The sequence below is a fragment of the Sprattus sprattus genome, assembly GCF_963457725.1.
Source record: "Sprattus sprattus genome assembly, chromosome: 10".
NCBI classification, from domain to species: Eukaryota; Metazoa; Chordata; class Actinopteri; order Clupeiformes; family Clupeidae; genus Sprattus; species Sprattus sprattus.
In genome coordinates this window covers 16545480-16567091 of record NC_137908.1, presented here as the reverse complement: position 1 = coordinate 16567091, position 21612 = coordinate 16545480, and the positions used below count along the sequence as shown (strand labels likewise).

General features: G+C 41.9%; 1 protein-coding gene across 1 annotated transcript; it reads right to left on the bottom strand.

Moving 5' to 3' along the window:
- Nucleotides 1-1763: 1763 nt before the first annotated feature.
- LOC308371178 (proto-oncogene tyrosine-protein kinase Src-like) lies at nt 1764-20414 on the bottom strand. The gene is made up of 12 exons (XM_080846019.1): nt 20282-20414; nt 10718-10980; nt 9702-9801; nt 7294-7392; nt 7064-7167; nt 4823-4972; nt 3753-3908; nt 2969-3148; nt 2697-2773; nt 2422-2575; nt 2168-2299; nt 1764-2025 (listed from the first exon to the last, which is right to left on the bottom strand). The coding sequence occupies exons 2-12, from the start codon at nt 10968-10970 to the stop codon at nt 1817-1819; spliced, it is 1614 nt and encodes a 537-aa protein (XP_080702145.1). The 5' UTR covers nt 10971-10980; nt 20282-20414; the 3' UTR covers nt 1764-1816.
- Nucleotides 20415-21612: the final 1198 nt, after the last annotated feature.

The following is a 21612-nucleotide window of genomic DNA, read 5'->3' as shown; positions in this document are numbered from 1 at the left end:
CAGACAAGAGTATAAAATGCATATGGCTTTTACTGGCACACTAGAATGCAGTAGTTCTTGACCGTTAAATTCTTGAGGGTAAAAACGGAGCTATCAGTAGTTTCTTATTTCAATTTACATGTGAAATTTGGAGGTGGAGATCCATTACTTGGCCATCAAGGGGACCTGATCACTGATATAACTGATGGCAAAGACTCTGCTCCTCCAGGCTGCTTTCTTGTCTCCCGTGTGGAGCCTCCATTACATATGTAATGCACTCAGTGTTGATATGTTCAATCTGTATTTCAACAAAATATTCCAGCTGATACAGGATGTAGAAAAGGCAGATGAAAAAACTACAACAGACCAACAAATAAAGAATAGGCATCACACTGAATAACAAGGAGTAATGTAGAGAATACCTCACATGCCTTAGAAAAGAAACAACTCCTCACTAGCCTCGTTTCTTTGATTCTTCGTGCCTGTTTTATTTGCTCTGATGTACTTGTCAAGGGCACTAATGAATGATACTGTTGTCCCAAAGTTAGAAACTACAAAAAACACTATTCTGAGAGAAGACTGGCTTGTCATTTTTTTCCCCTCTAATGTAAGACAGGTGAATGGGCAGTGAAGGTGAGGAACAAGGCAGTGAACAGAATTTGGCAGTACGGCTATTTTATCCCAGCGACCATGAGGTAACTGCTAAGTGTCCCACTGCAAGGAGGGGGGGGGCAAAAACAAACACATGGTCTGAAACAAACAAAACGTAACAAAACTGCAAGTTTGGGGCACATGATCCTTTTGACACACACTTTTACATATTGTATCCATCCCATTTACAGTATCAACAATGTTTGACTTTCCTCGAGACTACTTCAAATGAATTGATCAACTTTCTTCTGAACACCATATTGCATGTCTCTTTTTGTTCACACTAAGGGTTCAGGCATCATAAACACGACAATTCATGGCAGCACTAAACACCCCTAGTTGGTGCTTCAAGTTTCGGAAAAGTACAAAATACATCCTACAAAATTTGAAAAGAGGACAGGCCACACCAAACAGGAGGTGAAAAGCAAAATATCAGTACCCAGACATCAGGCAACTGAGGACTGGACCTGGTCCTTGATATCTGCCTAATCTAGCCTATAGCCAGATGCTATTTGGGTATGGCACAGAACCTTGAAGAACTGTAATGACACTTCTCCTCCGAGGACCATCTGCCCTGCACATTCGCTATGAAAGCAAGTAGCTCACAGCACAGCGTTGTGGGCATTGGTGAAACAGGAGAAGCAGCAGCGGCTACGTCTCAGCAAATAAGAACAAAGCCCCCACCTTTAGGTCCATTTCCACAGTCAGGAAGAAAAAAAAGATAAATCAAGAAATAAACGTCTGGAGAGTCACTCAGTTTTAGTCAGATTGCTGGCTGCTTATGCAGAGGGCCCTGTAGATACTGTTGGGGGTTGGGGGGGTGGGGTAGTAATCATCCGTCTTTTGGCACATCCAGGTGCTCTGTTCGAAGTGGATGACATTCTACCATCACAACTGTGGATGATGGGAAGGGATATGAAACTAATTCCTTGTTCTCCTAAACCAAGGCTGATTCCCAATCAATCGAGACTACAGGCGTGCTTCTTTCAGGTTTACCACACATTCTCCCTCACACACACGATTTTCCTTAATGGAAGTGCCTTTCTCTCTTTCCATTCCTCTAGCATATACCATGTCCTGTTACACACACACACACACACACACACACACACACACACACACACACACACACACACACACACACACACACACACACACACACACACACACAAGCCTCCTGAAAACCTTAAAGGTTGTCTCCTGGTTGATACTGGGGTTCAGTGGAGGTGAAATAGTCCTCCAAGAAGCCTTGCAAGTACTCAAAAGTGGGCCGCTCCTCGGGCTCCCGCCGCCAGCAGTTGAGCATCAGCTCGTGCAGAGAGATCGGGCAGTCGAGAGGACAGGGCATCCTGTAGCCGCGCTCCACCTGGTCCAGGACCTCCCGGTTCACCATGCCTGGAGAGACGGTTCATATTCAGCAACCTCACACTGACCAGTCAAACATAATAAATCTATGGGCTTGAATGATGTTTACATATATGGGCATCACATGACATCAGACTTTAGCTGATAGATGGTTAGATGTAGTAAGTGGTACCTGGATATGGAACTCTGCCTTTGGTGGCTAATTCAGTCAGAAGTATCCCAAATGACCACACATCTGACTTGATGGTAAATCGCCCATAAAGTGCTGCCTCCGGCGCTGTCCACTTAATGGGAAACTTGGCCCCTTATATTCCAAGCAATTAAGAATGTAAATAAATCAAATCACACATGTTAGCTTGGCATTAACCTATGGTACGGTATGAACATTATTTACACTAATACCATTAGCACACTAGCCATCCTCACCTTGTCTGGCCGTGTATTCATTGTCTTCGATCAGACGGGCCAGGCCAAAGTCTGCTACTTTACACGACAGGCTGTCCCCAACCAGGATATTAGCAGCCCTGAGGTCTCTGTGCACGTAGTTCATCCTCTCCACATAGGCCATTCCCGAAGCGATCTAACCAAAGTTGACAAGAGGTATAAGGTGAACCACGTTTCAGCTAAGTGACGTTTCAGTTTAGTGACATTTCAGCTGGTCTAGATTCTTATGACATTAAGATGCATTGATGCCTACATACCTGAGCAGACATGTCTACCAGTTGGGGCAAACGCAAGAGCTTCCCTGCCTCACCTTTGAGGAAATCTAAGAGGCTCCCTGGGGAGGGGAAGGGAACAGAGAGCCAGAACACAAGTAATGAGGACAGCAGATAGATTGAACGGACACATTTTTTTTTTTCCTTTTTTAAATATCTAAGTGGACTAGTATATCTCAACTAAAAATCACTGTGGACATAATGGAAGACTGCATCACAAGAGTGTTTTTAGGTAATGACATTGGTGTTTGTCGGACCTTGGCTCATGTACTCGGTGACTATGTAGATTGGCTCTTCAGACACAACAGCGTAGAGCATCACCAGCTTCTCATGCCTTAGCTTCTTCATCACCTGGGCCTCCTCTAGGAAGGCCTCGGGTGACATGGTCCCCGTCTTCAGCGTCTTTATGGCTACCCGCGTCGTGCCATTCCACGTGCCTGGGTCAAAGGGTAAATCCAGGGATCTCAGTCAGAGAGGCCATTAAATCCAGTAACTGTGACATTGTCATATGAAACAGCAAATACTGTAACAATCATGAATTCTGTTCATTTCTTTACACATAATACCATAAAAACTTTAACAAACAGAAAGAAAGAAATATTTAACAGGGTATAGAGTATATAGTATATAGGTATAATAGACTGCTTGAGTACATTTGCTGTAAAAGTGTTTTGGATATCAAGTATTTATTTTTATTTTGGAGGATAACATCACTATGAACTAGTACGAATTAAATAAAAGCCATGTTGGTTAGAAAAGCATTATTTTACAGATTTGTTTGGGTCAAAGCTTGCAAACCTACTAATGTCAAGGGAGGAAAGTGGTCGTGTCCAAAGAAAATCATCAATCTGTTTTTGCTGAACACATAAAAATGTCCAAAATAATATTCAATACTTATACTTTATTTGAAGCTCAGTGTGTACAGTACAGGAAGACTGTGCAGTATATATATATATATATATATATATATATATATATTTCACATAGATTTGACATGAGCAGATAACATGAGACAGCCCATACCGTATGTGTGGCACTTACCCATCCATACTTCCCCAAAGCAGCCCTGTCCAAGTTTGACGTCGAGGCGGAGCGACTGTCGTGGGATCTCCCAGGCGTCCCGCGCCAGGCTCTGTGTCTGGGGCTTCAGAGTCGGACACACGTCGGTGAGGATGTGGCACAAGCCATCTGCGTGCTCTGTGGGGAAAGCGTTTGGGTTTGTGAGAGGATTTGGCACCATCACTCAGAGCCACTGTTCATAATGGTTAATTTGAAATACATCATCTGATTTCAAGCCAATGTTTTAAGGAAAATACATGCTAGCTTTCTGTATGCATATTGGAAAAGGAATAAGATCTGCATTTGGGAAATTAACCCTAACAAACACTAATGGTCACTTTTCAGTTGCTGTTCCATGACCGTGGAACCAACTGCTATTAGAGGTGCTCCCTCCTTCTCCGTTTTTAAATCTAGGCTAAAGATGCATTTGTATTCACTGGCCGTCTCGGCTAACTAATATTTAAATCTGTTGTCGTGTCTCTAATTGGTATTTGTCCCTTGTTGATGGTATGTTTCTCTTTGTATTTCTTACTTTTTTCTTTATTTATTAAGGTGCCTTTGTACAGAACTTTAGTCAGTTTACGTTTTGTTTAAATGTGATCTAGAAATAAAAACTTTACCTATTATTTAATATTTGACCGTACCACTAATCAAAACTATCAAAACATTTGGAATATCTGGAGTTGCCTCTCTGGTTTGTCATGGTCCTTTGTTATGAAATATACTTAATATACTGCTTAGGGCATGCACATAATGACTGAGAAACTATAATTTGTTTTGGGGGACTCTTTAATTTAAAAATACAAATAAACAGAGACTTAAGGTAATGAATGTGTCCTGCAGTTATTTAAGGCTATGAGACTTAAATATAAAGACTGTGGTATGCTGAGGTGACGTGAATAATAAAGCATCCTTTAAAGTCATATGAATAATAAACAGTACCCTGGGGAGTATGCGTACAGACGTCAGTGTTCTTTGCAGGGAGTACAATGTGAAAGTAAGAAAACAGAGGCATTGTACTTTGAGGTTAAGTGAAGACAGTGGAGACTCACTGCGATAGTGCAGCACCAGCTGTTGCAGGCTGGTGAACTGAGTGCGTGAGGTGATGTAGAAGCCTCCACTGTCCAGCTTCCTGATCTTGTAATGCTTCACATTCAGGCCTTTGGCGTTGTCGTAGTCCATTACAGACAGGCAGTAGGCCCCTGCAAAGGAGAAGGAGAGAAAGGGCCAATGAGCTCCTCTTGCAGTGCTATTGATTAGAGGTCTAGTCATCACTATCCTATAGCCTCTCACCACAGACCGAGCATTGGGAGTTCAATCACTCAGTGACTATGGCAGTTCCTTACCAACGCAATGGCGAATGTAGCAAATGGAGGCGCCGATTGGAAGAAAACGGAGCAGAAGAGGATTAAACAGAAGGCTCCAAAACCCATACTAAATGTTTCTTGCACTGTTTTTACTAAGGGCCAAGTGCTCAGTTAAGGAATGTTTAGTATTTCACTTAAGGATTACGTAGACCAACATTCCAGCTGTCAGGGTACAAATGACAGATGGAACAAATGACAGGCGAGTCCCTCTTGTTCTGTCCAGGGGGCATGGTATTTGCCAGTTGCTGTGCGCCTGTTTATAATAGCTGTGACGTCTCTGTGCCAGAGAGAGAGTCTGCCACTGTTGTGCGTTCCTTTGGCAGCGAAATCAATGCCATTGACCTCTTGTGAATGGGCCTCCTGTAAGCCTAACCCACAGGGGCGAATGCCCCTCACTCCCTTCTCCACCATCAAGCCCACCCCCCCATTTTGCAAGGCCAAAAAAGGCATACACTTAAACGATAATGCATTCAGACAGTTCAGCTGGTTCATCCGCTTGCAGGCTGTACAAAATTGAGGTCTGATAAGTTGCTAAGGGTTTTGCAGCAGGACATAGACATCACTAAGAGAGTAATTTGAAAGAAATCATACTAAGAAGCACACATTTCAATCAGCTTAATAACAGCAGGAATCCCAGTCATGTCCAAAACCCTGGCTTCAGAACTTCATCTTAGCTGAACTCCCTCACTCAGATGCTAGTCACTGTCTTTACAGTAAAACCTCAAAAATAAACTCCCGCCAGCAAGAATCAATCTTCTCCTTGCGTCATTACAGCTGGCAACGTCTGAGAAAGGTTTGAAGCAGCCCTCCCCCTACATACCAGTACTGAGGAGAAGAGTGAGAGAGTGTAAGAAAAGGAAGAAAAAGGGGGAGAGATAAAACGAAGAGAGAGAGAGAAGAAGAGAGGGAGATTTATAGCCGAGGGGTAATCCTACACCCTCATGCTGTGACCTACTTCTGGTGGATGATTCAGCCATGCACACATTCACTGGGGGTCTCACCACCGATCAGACATCTCAGATAAGACCACACTCCCCTTTTCCCTGCCCTCTGCTTAACTTCACACCTTCGGAAAGCACTGATTGGCTGCCAATGAAGACCCCTGAGCTTTGCTTGGCCTGTAATCTCAGTTGTCGCTGGACATGCTTTAATTACTTCCTTCTGAATGATTGAGAAAATGCTTCCCATGTCCGGATCACCAAAGCGTGCAGCTGCAAGAGTAGACTGCAAGTTGCTACAAGCCACAGGCTGATTTTCAAAGAAAGGTTTAAATACAATATATTAAATGGGTCTGTGGGGGGGGATTCCCAAACTTTTGGGATCATTAACTGCAAGGACATTCCAACATCTTCCATCTTCCCATAACACACTTGTGTATAGTTCTAACCGACTAAGCATTTTCAGCAGCCTAAAATGTATGAACACTTCAAAACACTTATTGAATCATCCTGGTGGTGGATTAAGAGAGCATTTTAACAAACAACTAATTGAGACTGACCAACATTATTCTGCATGGTACCATCGTACTACCAAATAAAATTCCAGCACTTTCCATGTGGTCATTTTAGGTCCTTGAGGTGATTTGACAAATTTTAAAGTTCCATTCCAGAACTTTCATGGGCAAGTCGTTTATAACATTAAACGACAAAAGCATACTTATAACTTCAACATGAGTGGTGTATTGTTTAACAGAATACACCTCCCTAAGGGCAGCCATTACCTTTCAGGAACATTAAAACCCTATTACCCCAAATAGCTAATGCTAATGCATCTACAATCTATCTAAAGAAATTTAAAAAATACCGTCAAAAGACCTGGTGTCAGTCATTGCCTGGAACATTCCTGAGAGACTTCAGCCCCCTTACAGCTTCCCAAAATTATTTTAGAGACTTCTCCTGCCCCTGCTCATCATCACAGAGAGCCTACCCTTGGTGGTTTCGCTCTCCCTGACCAGGAATGTTCCTTGTCGGTTCTGCACGCTGAGCAGCAGCCTTTCCGAGTCCCGGCGCGTGATCTTCCCGAAGAACCACCTGCCCAGAGGGAAAGAGAGCACTGAGCACTGCGGAAAACCCCTGCTGGCCTGTGTCTCGGTAATCATGCATGCGTATAGGGAGTCTGTGTCTTGGAGAGACACATGACTGAATGGAGAGACTTACTCTTCTGCTTGGATGGAGTCAGAGGGCGCAACATAGTTGCTGGGGATGTAACCGCTCTTTCCTGTGGTCAGTGAGCGAGCCAGCCACCAGTCCCCTTCCCTGTAAAACACACATATACCCACGTCAATTGACCGTGTCTATGATGCCATCTGGTGTGAAATCTCTCCCAAACTACAATGGCAATGTCCTGAAGACAACAGACCCTACAACAGAGTCCTACATAACAATCACTTATTCTAAGATGGATCTATTTCTTGAAATACCATTTGTAAGTCACTTTGAATGAATTATGAATGGATGAGTGAGTGACTAACCCATGAGCCATTATTTCCAGTAGCCCAGGCTAATGGCAAACAACCCGCTGATCATTGGGTCAAATTCTGGACACTTGTTTGTTTCATAAAATATTTTCTTCAGACTGTGCCAAAAGATACACTTAATTTTTTTCTTAAATTTACTACAGCCATATCATCGTAATACTGATGTTACTGTCTGTCTTAATCTGTCTTAGTATGATCATAGGGAGGGAGAATGTATTGGGGAAATTTCAGAAACCGATTTCCCCAGTGCAGCGTACAGGTGGTGGACTGAGCTGGCTAACAAATAGGTGGCTGATAAGTAGTTATGCTACATAATATTATGATAAGATCAAATATGCCCCCATTTAGCATGACGCCAAACTATGGAAGTATAATAGTGCCATACGTCATTGGAATGTTAAATTACATGAACAAACAATTTAAAAAAAACATATTGCATTAACAATGCTTGAATTTGCATGGCATTGCAATTTGACACAAATAGAAAAATTCCCACAGCATTTATAATGCTTGAATGTTTCTGCAATGCAATTTGACACAAAATGAAAACATTTCTGCAGTAAAATTCATCACGTTTGCACATTTTGATTGAAACTAAATGCCAGTATTCAGAATTCAATACAAAAATATTCACCTTCCGGAAATACATTTCCAAAACATTCTGTTGCTTTGGTAGGTAATATTCAACCCACTATTTTTAACCTAGGCCCTATTTTCCAATCTGTTTGGGCCCAAATTTTTACATGGTAAAAAAAAACTGTTAAAATCGGTCCATTATTGAGTTAGAACGCTGTAACTGGCAACCACAAAACTGGTGTATAATGTAATCCTATGGGGCAAGTGCCCTTCCTAAACATCCACGGCTGAAGGAAACTAACTCCCAATGTGCTCTCTGGGCGCAGCAGGGCTGCTGCTCCTGCTCCTAGAGCATGCGTGCTCACTGCTCCTAAGTATAGGATAGGTCAAACGAAGAAATTGTATCTCACTGCTCACTGAAAGTCTATGTTACAAGTAAAGGGAGCCTTATATTGTTTAACTTAACATTGATTAACAGCATGGTTGTTGCTGTTTTTTGTGTGTCAAATTGCAATGTAGAAAAAAAAAATCAAGCACTGTTATTGTGATGTGTTTTATTTAATACACATAATTCAATATGGCTTTTTGCTTTGAGGGCATCTGGCACTAAAAACTTTCCATATTAAACAGCATTACTAATGTTCAAGAGTGCAACAACAAAGAGTTGAAGGAGCAGCAAATGATTCCGAGCAGAAAAACTGGTAAGAGTCACTTTTCTATTGATTAGGAATGAGAAACAGAAGAACCGAGTAGTCGAGTCAGCTCAGTCTCTGTATGTCTAGGTCATGGTGGTGATACACAGCGATCCTACTCGTGGTCTTCCCTTACACCCCATTGACTGTGACAAGACAGGGACAGAGAGGAGTGAAAGGAGGAGGATTGTTACTGACCTGAAGTTGTACTTTCTCCTAATTTAAAGCAAGAAGCATGAAAAGGAAGGAATAACAAAGAGAATACAGATGGAGGTCAGGAATACATTGAGCAGAATTAGGCGGCCACAGTTTTTCAGCACAGCAGGAGTGTCTGTGTTGAGGTAATTGGGGGGGGGGGGGGGGGGGGGGGTGCACAGGCATGTACAGAACTTCTGGAGATGCTTTAGAACACAGGCTGGTAGGCAGAAACCTCTGTGAACCATTCAAATCACAGTCAATCTATACATATAATGCTGACCATATGCCTTTGAAGGATTTAAGGTAAAAAAAAAAGGGGGTTTCAATGAACACACAAATTCAGAAGCTGAGCTTTTTTTCAAATAGCAAGATAAAAGCAGTGAAGCACTTAGTATCAGAGTGCACACAGCTGCATGAGTGAAGCGATTGAAGTGTTCACTGAGAATGTAAATCTGATTGACTAAAGTTTGATGTTTTATAAAAGCCTGTGACAATCAGCTGGGACTGATTTAGCAGCTATATTTATTTGCGCTGGATCAGAGTAGGACCCCCTGCTAATGATTAGTCCTTATGTGTGCAGTAGAAACAAATTCAAGTGAAATGGCAGGCATCTATTCCTTACGTGTTATTGACAATTTGAAGTCTCTCGCCCTTCTGGAAACTCAGGTCAGAGGCTGTGCGCGATTCGTAGTCATACAGCGCCACAAACGTTGTGACACCAGCTGCAAGACAACGCAGACAGACAGAGCAAGAGAGAGAGAGAAAGAAGGAGAGAGAGAGAGAAGGAGAGAGTCCTTAGTACACCTGGAGAAATGCCAGAAAGTCCCAGCATTCAAATGTATTAGAGTTCAGCCACGCAGTCTCCGGTAGCCTAGCCCTGCTGAGGGAGGCAGCTGTGCAGGATCAGACAGCTGGGGAGCGATAAGACAGCTGAGGTGGCTCCAGCCTCCGTACCCCTCACACATCAGCTACTAAGCCAGCTAAAATGACTTCCATACTGAAAGGCTAGGGCCGTTTCAATAATAATAGCTGCCCTGTCCAGGGCAGAAACATGGACTGAATTTGTGACGCAATCATAACCCTGTGTGGGCAATAGGTCTATGACAAAAGCTTTTTTTCCTCTATAATTTGCTGGACTTTAATTACATTACCCCAGAACAATAAAATGACTCATCTCTAAGTAAAAGGGTCTGGCACGCAAAACAACTCTCATCCTTGAAAACCCAAAGCCACACGCAACAAACAACTTATGTCATCATCGTTTATTGCTTAAGCTCATCACTGACGCAGAATTTATGGCATGTTTGTAATGTCCCAAATGGACATGCACGCATAATAAAGGCTTTTAAAAGGTTAACAGATTATGTGCCATGAGTAACAATTTATTTTGCCTGAGATGCAAAAGTGACCTGAAAGATCTGACAGGACTAATTTAATGATGAAACTTCTTGTCTGACAGTGGAATTCCCTAGTGTGGTCAAGTTCACCTGAGAGAACTAGGTTTAATTGAGGGGAACTAGGCAAAGCTGAAATGTCTGTGCTAGCCTGAGATTGATCATCTACACTCAGAAGACTCAAGGAAACGAGTCGTCTAATGACTCAAGAAAATAACTTTAATGAATGCAATACACATCCTACCTGCCAGGGGTCCCCTATGAGGGGAGGTGATTGTGTTGGAGTGGTCGACCCCTCCAAATAAGGCCATCTCCGCGCAGTGGGCATGGGGTTGAGTGCCCCGCCTGTTGGTTCCCACAGCTGGACTGCGGTTTGGCGTCTGAGTCTGTGGGCCAGGCATCAGGTGGTGCCCGCTCCCGCTGCCCATGCCAATGGTGCCATCCAGGCTCAGTGACCTCTGGCCCGGGTCTTTGGCCTTGCTCTTTGTTCCGCCCATGAGAGAGAGCCTGAGGGGAAAAGAGGGTATGAAACATATGGATAAGTGTACAGTGATTAATATTAAGCATTCAAATTCTCATGCTTTTTCACATTTCTGTGCAATAATTTCCAGTTTCTTAAAGAATCACACAACAATCATATTAGTTCTTTATACTGATGAAAAAGTGTTGCTTGCTTTTGCATTGTCCAATTTGCATCTGAGGTGCACTTATTCGGTTTGTTACAGACTTCATTCAAAACTGCATCACACATCGCAGAGGCGTTATTTAACACATGCCTCACAAGAGATTATCTGCCCTATATGGTGTTTACAAAGATTAAAAAAGAAATTCAGATTAACACTTATATTCCCTTACTGTAATCTAGTACAAGTTGATTTCTATGCAAAGGCTGTAAAGACTTGATAATTCCCCCCGATAAGCCTAATAAATTAAGAGGCTCTCCACACCTGACGTTAACAGTTAGAATTTGTCTCCAGGTGCGTTTTAAGTAACTACTTGTTTTTGTATCTCACTTCCACGATCTATATGCAAATAAACATGAACATCAATTCTGTTTGCAAAGACTGCATGACGAGGGGGCAGTGCCCCCCACTTCATTTGCTGTGCCTCCTCACTTTTCATGCTATAAAACTCTAATTATTTGCATAATGATATGAAAAAAGTTTTTGCTTTCATATACACACACACACACAAACCTTTTTTAACTGCCATGCATATTAATATAACAATGAGACCTAAAAGTTTTCAACCCAATACTATGCTAAGACTGCATGGTTAACTGCTAGCATGACACACAAGGCTATACAACTGTGAGTGCTATCAATCTGTGGGTTACCACAGGGTTTGCACATATATCCAATTTGGTTAGAGCAATTGACAGACAAAAAATTTAAGCTATTCATCAAATTAAGGATTGACCGATCAAGCAGTTGCCATTGCAAAATAGCCAGGTAACTTAAAACCATGACATAATGAAGAGGCTAATCAGTGTGGTGTACATGGGACAGCAAGGAGTGGCATTTTGTGGGCATGACCAATCTGCTCTTAGTTTGAACAGGGATCATTGAGCTTGTAAATGCCAGATAGTTATAGATCGTTTCGCCTCATTTAAAGAGAGAATACCACTGTTGTACAAGTAAATTGGGCTTGAGCTGTGAAATGTATACAGTGGGGAAAATAAGTATTTGACCCCCTGACGATTTCGCAAGTTTGTCCACTTGCAAAGATGTGTGTGTAAAAGTATTTGAACCCCTACCAAACAGCAATAATTCTGGCTCCCACAGACCAGTTATGTGCCCAAGAAGCACACAGATTAGTCCTCATTAGGCCTAACAAGGTACACCTGAACTCAACTGGTGACGTGTATAAAAGAAACCTGTCCAAAGAATCATACTTCACACCTTCAACCTCACCACCATGGGCAAGACCAAAGAGTTGTCCAAGGACGTCAGAGATAAGATTGTAGACCTGCACAAGGCTGGAATGGGCTACAAAACCATCGGCAGGCATCTTGGTGAGAAGCAGACAACTATTGGTGCGATAATTTGCAAATGGAAGCAACACCAAACAACTGTCAATTGCTCTCGGTCTGGGGCTCCATGCAAGATATCTCCTCGTCTCCTCATCCGAAAGGTGCCGAATAACCCCAGGCCTACACAGGGGGAGCTTGTGAATGATCTCAAGGCAGCTGGGACCACAGTCACCAAGAAAACCATTGGCAACACACTACCCTGCAATTGTGTGAAGTACTGCAGCACTCTAAAGGTCCCCCTGCTCAAGAAAGCACATGTACAGGGCCGTTTGAAGTTTGCCAATGGACACTTGAATGATTCTGAGGAGGATTGGGAGACAGGATGTGGTCAGATGAGACCAAAATCAAACTCTTTGGCATCAACTAGAATGCTGAATATGACCTCAAGAACACCATTCCCACCATCAAGCATGGTGCTGGAAACATTATGCTTTGGGGCTGTTTCTCTGCCAAGGGTACAGGACTTTGGATGGGGCCATGTACTGTGGAATATTGGGCTTGAACCTCATTCCCTCATTCCCGCCCATTGAAAACGCAACCTTTAGGATTTGGAGAGGATCTGCAAAGAGGAGTGGACCAAAATCCCTCCTGAGATATGTGTTAACCTGGTGACCAACTAGAAGAACAGTCTGACGTCTGTGCTTGCCAGCAAGGGTTTCTCCACCAAGTACTAAGTCATGTTTTGCCAGGGGTTCAAATACTTATTTGCCGCAACAAATGCAAATCAATTCATTACTGTTATAAAATGCAGTTTTCTGGATGTTTTTGTTGATATTCTGTCTCACTGTTAAAATAGACCTACCATTACAATTATAGATCGCACATTTCTTTGGAAGTGGGCAAACTTGCGAAAACGGCAGGGGTTCAAATACTTATTTTCCCTACTGTATATGACGACTACATGTGTCAATATAAGCCGCTCGAGGCGTTTTACCTGCTTATGGCTCGAAAGCTGCCAATAATTGTCTCATGCAACCAACGAAAAAATGTAGGCCGCTTCTATTAAGGCGGATGTCTGATCCGATCAAGAGTGGGCGACTAGTTCGGGTCGGTAGTTCGCTTGAGCAAGTCTGAAGTAAAATGTAGCGAGTGGTGACAGGCAATCCGCTTTGCGAGAGTGTTACTCACTAGTTTGTCATAAACAAAGTAAGCAATTTCAACAGGTTTTGCTAAATTTGGCCGCAAGGAAGACATATAGTCAGCGATGTTAGCAAGCTTGATATAACACGCATGGACATTGATGCCTATTTGTAATGTTATTGTCATAGCTATGTTGGCTAGCTTCCCAACAACTTTCCTAACAGTCAAATATCAAGCAAGTGCAACAAGACAATCGTCGTCTCCAGCTCTCACGGGAGAAAGTGGGAGAAGCCCCGTTTGCGCCCTTTGCGCATGCCCAAGGCAAGGTAAGCGGAGTAAACTTCGGTCCATGGAACAGCTTAACAACAAGAGCCGATTCCCTTAGAATTTTTCACACCTACTCTCGAAACCGATTCCATCAGAGCGGGTTACAAAAAACACACATGTAAACGACCCTGGTGTCTGTAAAGGCAACCCATTTGTCCAATCAATAGCCTTTGAAACACATTTTCTTTGCTTTATAGTAAGTGATGACTTGATTTGGACAATGAAACAGACAATATTATATTAAACTAGGGATGGGGGAAAAGAATCGATTCAGTTACAAATCGCGATTCTTGTGTGTGACGATTTTTAAATCGCCACGCTGCCTCCAAAATCGATTTTGCTTAAAAAGATTTTTTTATTATTATTTTTTTCAAGGCGGAAAAAAACGTTGTCGCTTATAGTTCTACAGATTGCGCAATGCATTCTATTCGTGAGTTCCTTACTGCTAGAAGCTCAGCTTCACACATAGCTAGGTAGGAATACAAAGGCTAACATGTTGGACAGCAAACATGTCAGACGTTGCTCCCGAAATTCATGCTGCCCCTCAACTTTACCCCGACATGTCCTCTTTTTGAGACCTAAAAAATGCGTCCGGCAGGGATTCCAAAAACATCCGGGACCGTCGGATATTTGTGTTTCTCTGAGTCCTTCACAAACTAGTTGTTACACGACAAAACTAAAATTGTATGTAGCATTTGTCAAACTGAATTTAGCCATCACCTTAATACTTAATAGCACCCGACCGAAAGTAGTCCTAGGTTAGATTGTCGCCAACCCACACTCCTGGACTTCTCTAGGAAAATACCTAGACCAACTCTGTAGTAGTTTGGGTTGCCGGTAGTTGAAGACGGTGGGCTGACTGAGGTGATTTGAATTGCTAACCCCTCGAGGGGCACCTTTGTGTCTCGCATACATTCCTTATATGACGGTAAGAGAGCATGAAAAAAATACAATTAAACAACAGTGTCTAAAATACACGCTGTCTGAAGTGATTACCCGTTAATTTATAAGATTGAGTCTTGAGAAGATTTCATAATGTTGCCCTAATGACAGCCCTTATTTTAAGAAAACTTGTACTGATTCTATTTCATTTACCTTTCATTTATTGTTTAAAAGTAGCCTAAGTGGCATTCATTTTTGTTTATATGTCAGTTTGTGTGCAGTTGACAGTGGCTATACAATAAAAGGGCACATTTGTATTTATTTTCTCTATTGGCTGCCCTGCTGTCATTAAGTTAATCTTAAGATTTAGGAATTCAAACTTTAAATAAAACTTGGAAAGCTCTAAGTGAATTTGACTGTGTTGTAATTTAATGTATGATTCAACTGTTTTCCATGGTCCAGTTTTAAAAAAAAAATAATAACCAAAGAAATCGCAAGAAATCATAATATTGAATCACTTGCAGAAATCGCAATACCCACAGAATCGCGATACATATCGATTCGGCACCTAAGTATCGTGATAGTATCGTATCGGGAGCTCCCTGCCGATTCCCGTCCCTATTTTAAACACCTTATTATCATGGTGCACAGTTTTAACAGTTAACAGTTAGTGTTAAATGTATCACTGTAGTACAAATTTAGCACCATATTATACTAAACATTAATGATTTATTGCCTAACAAATAATGTGCTGGGCCTCCTCTAATATATTTGTCTTCGCTACTGGTTTTGTTTATAGAAATCAACTTTTACACACTCAAAATATCTCTATGGACTTTTCGAAATTGTCAGAAGTCGTGGTCAAAGTCAGCTTTGAGTACATTCTTCCGCTTATGCTGGGGTAGGGTGACCAGATGCAGACAAAACAAATGTGGGACGAGTAGTTAGTTCATGTGGGGCAATGCGGAACTTTGATATTGTCCATCGAACTGAATAAGAAACTGTATTCTGCCTTCCAGCTCATAAAAACCTATACTTTGGACTCTTGTCGATTCAACAGCACACCACTTAGGCCATAAAAGATACAGGCACAGTGCTGCTCGACATCCCAAAGGCACACTCATTTCGTGTCTTTTGTATTTTCTTTATTGACAGACATCCAACATGCATTGGCCATTACAGGCACATGAAAAGCCAACTGTCCTTAACCAAAGCAGCAGGCCTCCTGCAGCTCAACCCTGCCTACTAAAGTCTGTTACAAAGGTCAGGCAAGATAAGAAAAACAAGTTAAGAAAAATGTAAACAAGTATTTAAACCAATTTCATCAGGCTTAGAAAAAGAACAAAAAATTGCCTTCTCAGTTGCCAGAGTGGCAAGGCTTGGGCAACAACAAGGTGTTCAATACACCACCGTTTCTATTTACATAAACAATTAGCTTTTTTTTCCCAGCGACTGCTTTTGAAGAAGCACTGTTAAATAGACTAGAAACGATGCCAGAATGGTATAAGCGGCTCATGTGACAGGCAGGTAAAAGAACGCATTTATGTGTTCTTATTTCTGACAATGAAACCAAATGACCAATGAATGTGGGATGTAAGACAAAGGGACAAAATACTGTGCAGTACAATGTAAAGCGGGAGACCTTGTCATACAACACATTTACGTCAGTTGAGTAGGCGGTCCTTGAAGTGGCCAGGACACTTTGATAAACACACTTCTAAAAGAATGTGGCCATGTAGCCTCTGAATGTGATCTGATTGATCGGATCTCAATGCGTCCCCAGTGCATCTTGGGTGCATTCACACCTGTACTTAGAGCTGTCCACTTGTGATCGGATCACCAAAAGACGCATGTTAATGCCAAGTGTGAACGGGGCCTAAGACCAACAAGGTTTTCGTACAGACTTAGGGTTAGGGTTACTAAACAGCTGTCTGGATTCCCTATAGACTGACATAATTCCTTGATGACCCTGGCTCTCCTCCAGTTCCATTTAGAAATGTTAGAAATGAAAAAGGACCAGCATTAAGACTGCACAGAGTAGTATGATGCCCACTCATAACAGACAAGAAGTAATAACGTTGGCCTGTTCATGTGTGTATGGAGTGCACTTTATGAACAATTAAATCTGCAGCTGTTGAACTATCCTACAAAACCGGGAACATATTAACAAAGCATCTTAAGGCTAAAAGTAGCTCCTACCTTTATTATTTGGAATAAACTCCTAAAAATAATGGGCATGTCAGTCCTTGCCTTGGGAATCCCCTTAGCACTAAAGGTTGCACTGAAGTCTGGGAAGTAGTCAAGAGGACTCCTAACTCACTAAGACCAAATCCCAAACAAATAGAAAGTGGCAGTTTCTGTCATTCCATGTTACAATGTTTTGGATTGCAGAAGCAGAATTATGGATGCTGCATTAATCATTAGCATATGGAGCTTGTGAGGGATGCAATAACATAAACCAACTGAATAACATAAACCAACTGACACTGAATTGAATGTAACACTGGATTGTAAAATTAAACTACCTCCTGTGTGCAAAAACATGTTCTCATATGCATTTAGAAAACTGTGTGAATATACTCCATCTGTGGGTAGTGTATTCTCTGTTACACATGTTTCCGTGATGTGTTTCATGTGACGGCTTATTCATTTATTTGTTTGCTTGTTTATCGTTCTTTGTGGTATAGACCGGTCACTCATCAGCCATCTTTGAAAGCAAGCTCATGTATGAGACTTGCCATCACCCATAGCAAAGGGGTCTCAGCTTTGTGAATAGGATTTAGGAGAAAACTTCTAGTTTGAAACCTTTAGTGTGACTTGGTGGCAAGCTAAAATGCTTTGTGAATACGGGCCCTGATCCCATCTGTGTGCACTCATGGACAGACAGTTCCAGTGAGCTTGCTCCTTAGTGGTGCCTGTGGTTTGGGAGTTGCAGGGTCTCCTCCTCAAACTCATGGTGGCTCCAGAGCCTGTTGGGCCGCCTCCTTGTCGCTCTATCCAACAAGGAACCAAAAGCTGATTGGAGGGGTGCTCTTACTGACCATGGCTCACTCTACATTCTCAGATCCAGGCAAAGAGCTTTTTCCTACTAATTAACATTTCAGATTCGGATTAAAATGTACACAGATGTGTGTGAATAAACTGACAGCTGAAGTAATACCGTGAATGTATTACAGAAACGTAATACAGTGATTGAAAGAAACACTGTATCCACCGATTTGCCTTGGTATTGCCGGTTCTAACATATGGTATGCTTAACATGACCCCATTTGCATAAAGCCCCACCCATGTTTGACAAATACAAACTACTGAAGAAATTCATATTGCAAGAATGGCTACAAACTACCAGTTATCTTTGCAAACAAAAAGCAACTGTGAAGACTCTGCAAGGTGTCAACACTTGACGGCTGCGAATCAAATCCAAACAACTCTGAAGCCTGTTTAGTCAAACAGCAACCCAACCTAATATGGTGATTAGGTGCTAAAGGACTAGGATCTACAGTCACTCAAACCCCAACACATGAGTAAAGGGACAGAGCGGGAGACAGAGATTGTATTGAACTGAAAGAAAGAAAAAAGGAGGAATGTTTCAAATGAAGATAGGGATGTACAAGTTGCCATCATCTGAAGCTCTACTGTTCTAGCCTTCAATGAGGAAGAATGTAGGAAAACAGCTACTTCAATACTAATTTGAAGGGTGAGCAGGTAGACTGCGAGAGATGATGCTCGACTGGTTACCTCCATTTTCTATCACAATCAAATACGTTTACCTGAACCTACTTATTCCCTACCATATTCCTGGACTTGCATTAAACAAAACTTGATTGACCAAGAGTAACTTACAGATGACTATTTTCTTTTTTAAGGGTGGAGTTCAGTTGCTGTGGAAACATGGCAAAGAGAAGTTGAGGTACTGAATAGAGAAGATGATGGATGTACAAAAAGGATACCTCTGTAAAAAAAAAGAGGGAGCACTGGAATGTAATACACACTTCTGCAAGCCTAGCATCTCCTAGATATATATGCAACAATGTTTACCATCATCACAGACAAATGTACAAAATGTTTCAACGTAAACTGGAAGTAACATCACTTCCAGGCCGACAAAGGGGAAACATTTAGCATGTATGGAAGTATGGGCAAAGAACATTACAGCGGCAGCGGCAAAAACGCATCATCTTGAACATTTCTGTAAACTTAGGTTTCAATGTACAGAGGGGTCTGCCGACAGGTTAAGAAGAACAGTTGTCTGACCAATAAAAAGATAAACTAGTAACTAATTAAAGTATGCTGTTAGGCAATATCATAACATCTTAAATATAGTTTGAGTTTGCATAGATTATTGCCGAACCGACTCCGATTCTAAACATGCCACAGAAACGTAATCGCAATGTGCACCTTTTGAATAGGCTGGTTAAGTGAGTGCAGGTAAGGACGAAGAAACAGGCCCTTTCCTTGAGGAACAAACTATTCTGACTGAATAGGAAAACGAAGATAATCTATAGCTACACTAGGGGCTAGGGATATGAACAAACTGAACCGTCAAGTGTGATCAACTTCGACCGTTTCCCCGTCATCCAAATGAAGAAAAAAAAGCTGCACTGAAACGGTTAGATTATGAAGGGAAATTGTGAAAATGGTGCTCGTATGTTTTAAAGGTGATTAAAGGGTCCACCAATATGGCTAACGATTACAGAGGACCTAAAATGATGAAATATCTTTATTTAAATGAATGGAAGGGAATGTGTGGGATTCAACAGAGAGCTCCGGTTTCTACAAACAGGCCTGCGATCAGAGCTAAAATTAAACTACACCAGGAGAGGTGTTACCTTTCCCACGGCAGGTAAGACTGCCTCTAGGTCCATGATTGTATCGTGGTGGTAACCCCGTTCGAGACGGAAAGGGGTCACGCCATATTTAGCTCGCGTCATTTTTAGCCCATCCATACTGTATAGACTAAAGACACAGCATATGCGAAACAATCGGCTCATCCACAACACTTGATTATTGGTTAGCTTACAGTCTGATACAGCTGGGGCCGTATGGCCACTCCATATTGGCTTTTGCATAAAATCAGGCTTGGGGATTGATTCTTTTTGTTTCATCCCAGTGCTGCCTGAACACATTTCCACGTTGGAAAAGCGTCGTTTAATGGCCTATCCTTAAAGGCGACTGCGGTAAATTGCTATGGCCTATGTTTGCATCGATCTGGTTGCGCAGTATAAGACAGAAATCAGGTAGTTTAACGTAGTAAACAGCATAGGTTACTTTACGTCCATGCGGTTAGCGCTTAGCCCTCTTCAACACAACATATCTTTAGCCTGTAGGTGCAACAATGTTTACCATCATCACACACAAATGTGCAAAATGTTTCAACGTAAACTGGAAGTAACATCACTTCCAGGCCGACAAAGGGAAAACATTTAGCCAAACAAGCCTTCAACTAGCCAACATCGACGGGTCCTTTGATAAAATCACAGCACTCACCTTTGGAAGAGTCAGACTTGGCTTAACCTTATATCAGCTATGGAGCCAGGAACACAATTAAACCTCCTCACGCTTAGACATGAAGAAGGATGAGGAGGCTAACAATGCGTCTAGATCAAAGTACACGAAGCAACTATTGATAAATCCCATTCAGTAAATTCAAGAGGCGTTGGGAGGTCATGACTGAGAAAGCCGTGGAGCGCGGAGGGCACCACTCAGACTGCGGTGATCCGGTTGAAAAACACAGACGGAACAGTGGAGGAAGGCATCCATCCGGTTAACTCATTGACTATAATACACGGGAAAACACAAATGTACTATTCGAACTAGTCTAAATATCACAATCAAATGATAAATCGTAATAGTAGCCTGTGTAGCTACTAGCCAAGCACGAAAACATGGCTAGCAAAAATAAAATCATCACCCGTCAATAGCCTACTACCGAAATAAAAACGGCCAGTTGTGATGGGGAGGAGGCGATTTTTGCGTAACTAGGTGGAGTCGGGAATATGCTTTGGCGTAACTTGTTAGTGATAGTGGATTCATTGATTACACGTAATGGCGTTGGTAGACTCCCTGGCGGCTTCTTCGAGTAATACAACTGAGATTCCCAAAATATTTAATTACCTCAAGCATTTACACATTTACAACCATAAACACACATCACATAGCCAACCAATAATGAACTTGTAATCGTGTTTACCAAAATACTGACGTTAATTATAAATAGCCTCAAGAACTCGTCAAAGGAAAGACATTAGTTTTGAACAGGGGAACTCATCTGCATTAATTAGTCATCTGCACACAGCAAAGAAAATAATGTTGAATATAATCTGCCCTAAGTAGCCTAAATCTGATCTCATCTCATATAGTCAGGAACTGGTTTTAGGGAGGGTAGGGAATTAAATTGACTTTTTCAACAGGTGTGAGATGGGATAGGCTACATTGTGAAAATAATATAAATCATTTAGGGTTAAAGTTCTGGCTCACCACCTGTTTATACAAAAAAGAAGTTCACTGAACTAGTGAAACTGTAGACATAATTTTGCTGCCTAGAAGCACGTTTTGATACCCAACTAACCTTGTAATGTACGAGATATAAAATACCACATCTGCTGGTGTTTGATGGAGTCCATGACATGTATGCTAACAAGATGTCAAGGGCCTTTGGAAGAAAAACGGCCCCACATCAAAGATCCACCACCATACTTCACATTGGGTATGAGGTGCTTTTCTGTATGGCTATCTTTCTGTCTACGCCAAACCCACCTTTAATGTTTTTTGCCAAAAAGCTTTATTTTGGTCTCATCTGACCATATAACTCAGTCCCA

What these genes read in the sequence shown, in the direction of transcription:
- LOC308371178 (XM_080846019.1), bottom strand. Translation starts at nt 10,970, where the DNA reads ATGGGCGGAACAAAGAGCAAGGCCAAAGACCCGGGCCAGAGGTCACTG. An exon ending in CTTCAAATTGTCAATAACAC is followed by an intron (nt 7,393 to 9,701) that starts GTAAGGAATAGA and finishes TGTGTTTTACAG; the next exon opens with GGAAGGGGACTGGTGGCTGG. An exon ending in GACTCCATCCAAGCAGAAGA is followed by an intron (nt 7,168 to 7,293) that starts GTAAGTCTCTCC and finishes CCCTCTGGGCAG; the next exon opens with GTGGTTCTTCGGGAAGATCA.